At 35.4% G+C, this 3,837-nt stretch overlaps 1 protein-coding gene across 1 annotated transcript; it reads right to left on the reverse strand.

Annotated features, from left to right (window-relative positions):
• Nucleotides 1–247: 247 nt before the first annotated feature.
• LOC130553786 (macrophage mannose receptor 1-like) lies at nt 248–3,631 on the reverse strand. The gene is made up of 6 exons (XM_057332929.1): nt 3,333–3,631; nt 2,960–3,051; nt 2,527–2,889; nt 2,102–2,440; nt 1,880–1,980; nt 248–735 (listed from the first exon to the last, which is right to left on the reverse strand). Exons 2-6 carry the CDS (start codon nt 3,030–3,032, stop codon nt 613–615), a joined length of 999 nt encoding a protein of 332 aa, XP_057188912.1. The 5' UTR covers nt 3,033–3,051; nt 3,333–3,631; the 3' UTR covers nt 248–612.
• Nucleotides 3,632–3,837: the final 206 nt, after the last annotated feature.

Below are 3,837 nucleotides of genomic sequence, written 5' to 3' on the forward strand. Positions count from 1 at the left end.
ACAACTTTGTGTCCGTACTACTATAAAAAGTTTTTGCATTTCTGCATGGAGTGAAGATGTGGAACAGATTAAGTCCAGTGATCAAGCAGTGTCCAAATATGAGCCAGTTTAAAAAAAAGGGGTACAAGCATATGGTTTTTACAAGGTACAGGGAGGAAGAAGCATTTTGACTAGGTGTTTTCACCAGCCATTTATTTATTAATTATATTGCTGTTGTTATATATACTATATATACGGTGGATATACTGTAAATGTAACTATGTGGGTTTTGGGAATTTTTGAGTTGTATGCGGATAAAAAAGACATATGCAGCAAATTGTAATAAATTTATTAATATAGGTTTATAGGGACAGAATTACAAAGATAATATGATGATCATAATTGAGTAGTGGAGAAGGGGGTAGGACTATATAAGCTGTTGCTTCTTCCTACTCCTTTTCGGATATGTATATGTTAAGATTATTTTGTTTTTGTTATTGTTTTGTTTATTTTATTAGCTAAAATTGTATTATTTTACATGTTCGAAATACAGCTTTTCATTCATTCACTTATTCTTTAGGTCTCTTTTGAATTTCATTTGAGAACTTTTTAGAAGAAAATTAAAGATTAGTTCTAATCACATTTGTTTGAATTCACTGTGCGTTTGCTGAAATGAAACAACTCTCCACCTTCATCCTTTCTCCAGATTATGTTCTTATAGCCTTCCAGCCCGACAGACTTTAGCCTTTCACTTATCTAGAAGACCAGCATCACAAACTTGTAAAACTTGCCTTAAACTGTATACATATATCATTTGTAAACAAAAATATTAACAAAACACAGTCAATGTTTATTCTTTAAAAATGTGTTTTTTCATGCAAAACTCCATCAATGCTATGGAGCTGTGAATGGTTGTTAACCTTTGCATGGTGTTCGGGTCTGTGGGACCGTTTTCATTTTTTATAAAAAGAAAAATGATGCAATTAATTATTTTTTCAAATTTAAACTCATTGGCCTTGGCTTATTTTCTGTGAAGAACATATATCAGGACAAATGTTCAATGATTCACTGGATCCAGGGCTTATACAATTGTGGAAACTGTAGGTTCTGTGTACCTTCATTGTGTCCACTTCATGTCTTTTAGTCCTTTTAGTATGTTTGTTTGTGTTTCTGTGTGCGTGTGTGTGATAAAGAGTGTTTGAGAGTGTGTGTAAGTGTGAGTTTTTTGTTTCTGCCCCTGCCGTTCCCGCAAAAAAATGTGGAGCACTTCAATTCATAAATGTGATCTAACAAAGGTACAGGGCAAATATGAACCATATATGCTGTTCAGATTGCTTGTAGTTGGGATGGAGTAAACATCTTTTAATTATTTTAACATAAAGTGTTTGATTGTGTTGAATTAAAAACCTTAAACTGCAGCGGGTCCACTAGACCCACCAACACTGGCTGAGTAACAAAAATATGAACAACACACAAGGGTTAAAGCATTGCCAATGTGTTTTTGGGCGGTTGCAGTTGCTAAAGCTTTACTAAATGGCTGTTGGTTGGCTCGAATCAACCAAAATGTGTCCGGGTCCTCCTTAGATCTATTGCATTTCCAGTCAGCTCTACTCCTGTGGTTCAATAAATGTATTCTAAGATTATTCCATTATTTTGTGAAACTGAATTGAACTATGTCTTTAATATTACTGTTGAGTGTTTCCTGAATGGCAGCAAACTGCAGACCTTAAATGATTGTTTGGAAGTTTAAAGGGACATTGCAACACATAATACACCTCATACACATTCTACCACAAATCTACATTCTTATATTACACATATTTTTTGTGTTAAAATTGTGAACCAGAATCCGACTTTAAAAACACCTTATCACATTATTTAAGACAGAGAGATACAGTACCTCATTCAGAATGTCAGTCTGAAGTGAAGAATCATTCAGACTGTATTTGCCATCATGGGACAAGTTCAGTCTGACTATTTGTTTTCCAACACGCTTGTCCTCTATAAAAACAAAATGTAATTTGTTTTAAAACAGAAAATGCATAAAATGAGATCCCAATTGTTTGTGATATCTGTTTAAAACAGCGATTGTTTGACTGAAGTAATAACTGGGTAAACTCACCTCCATGGCAGAAAAAATGGTGTTGATTGTCACAGATGTCATGAACCCATTTCCCAGACTCAGAGTCAGTTGCTGACATGGCAACACAGTCACCAGAGGCTAAAGTTTGGTATGTGTATCCCACTGCCCAGTGTCTAAAGAGAGTCCATTGGTCAGACCAATGCCAAGAGTCAAAGCACAGGCCAATCCAGACATTTGATCCATCTTCAACAAGAGAAAACAACTGGTTCTCCTCATCAGGGCTGCGGATGGTTGCCAGATCGGTGTGATACTGTCTGCAGTGACTCTGAGCACCTGTCCAGTTTTTATATGAATTTACTCTAACATATCCAGTACTTTCTATTGATAGATGAAAACAAAACAAAACAATCTAAGCACCTTTTCAGCAAAACAGAATATTAACAGTTAATAAACAGAATACTTACTATTATAGCACACAAAGGATAAACGGGATGCACATGGAAAATCGAACCAAAGTTTATGGGAATAAAAGACACATTCTCCATCACCAGTAGGTTCTCCTGGATTCCATGGACTGAAGCGTGAAAGAGTCTCATTTTCCATAGACCAAAGCCAATGGCCCTTTTTCCACCTCTTCAGACCAATCCACACTGATCTACTGTATCCATCATTCACTTTATTCATCATCCTGTTCACATCATTCATAGAGTCTACAGTAGCCAGATCAGTAAACCTCTCTCTGCAGTAACTCTGAGCTTCTGACCATGTCATGCTATTATTAATGTAGTGATACTCTCGCCAAAGACCAGAAGTGCTGCACACAAGCCCTGTTAAAATGAACATGTTTTAATAAATGCATGTGCACTTGTGAAAACAGATTGAAATGATGACACCAACCTGACAGCAGAAGCAGCACAAACACACTCATGTCCATCACTGCTCTCACAGCTCCTTTCTGATATTTCAGCATCACTGCACACTCATCTGATCTAATAAGAGGAAGATCAGAAAACAATCTTTTTCAGTATAGTATAATAAAGTATCATGTACAGACTCCATGTTTCTTTGTAAAATATTATATGGAAATAAATCTGTTTAGCTACATACAGTATACACAGACACCGTCACATTGGACATCAAATATTAAGCATTACTGTAGTCATTAAATTTTAACTTAAGAAGCAATAGGTTTGGAAACCAAATGTAAAAATATAAACAGGAGATCAAACAAGCCAGACATGAAATTATACAAACATGAATGCTTTCTTACCTTAGTATAGTTTCCTGTACTGTAAATTCCTTATAGATAACGCAAATACTCACAACTCACTCACAGGGTCGGTGGCCAGGTATGACAATGATTCCACCCGTATGGTAAATTTTGAAATGGTTAAACAGGTGGTAACTCACTATCATAACACATGTCAGTGTGCCCATATATTTATGGTAACCCCACCTCAACACAGCAAACAAAACAAAGCATCTTGCACACCTGCTCACATTTAAACTTAATAGGTTTCAAAACGAGGAAGTAATTCTATGACTAAATGTTTTCTATACTAATAGTGTTTTATTAAATTTTCATTAAAGGTTAACTCATGAAATATTTTCCTAATAAATTTTTTTTACACTGCACTCTAGACCTAGTGAAGATGTTTTGTGTTTCTATTTTAAGAATGTCCAGTGCGGACGTCTGTAGAACAATATGTACAAAAAGAGGTTAACCATATATGGATAAAACGCACCTGTTTCAAAATCACTATATTTGCATATAC

The sequence above is a fragment of the Triplophysa rosa genome, linkage group LG5 (genome assembly GCF_024868665.1).
Source record: "Triplophysa rosa linkage group LG5, Trosa_1v2, whole genome shotgun sequence".
In the NCBI taxonomy this organism is placed as follows: domain Eukaryota; kingdom Metazoa; phylum Chordata; class Actinopteri; order Cypriniformes; family Nemacheilidae; genus Triplophysa; species Triplophysa rosa.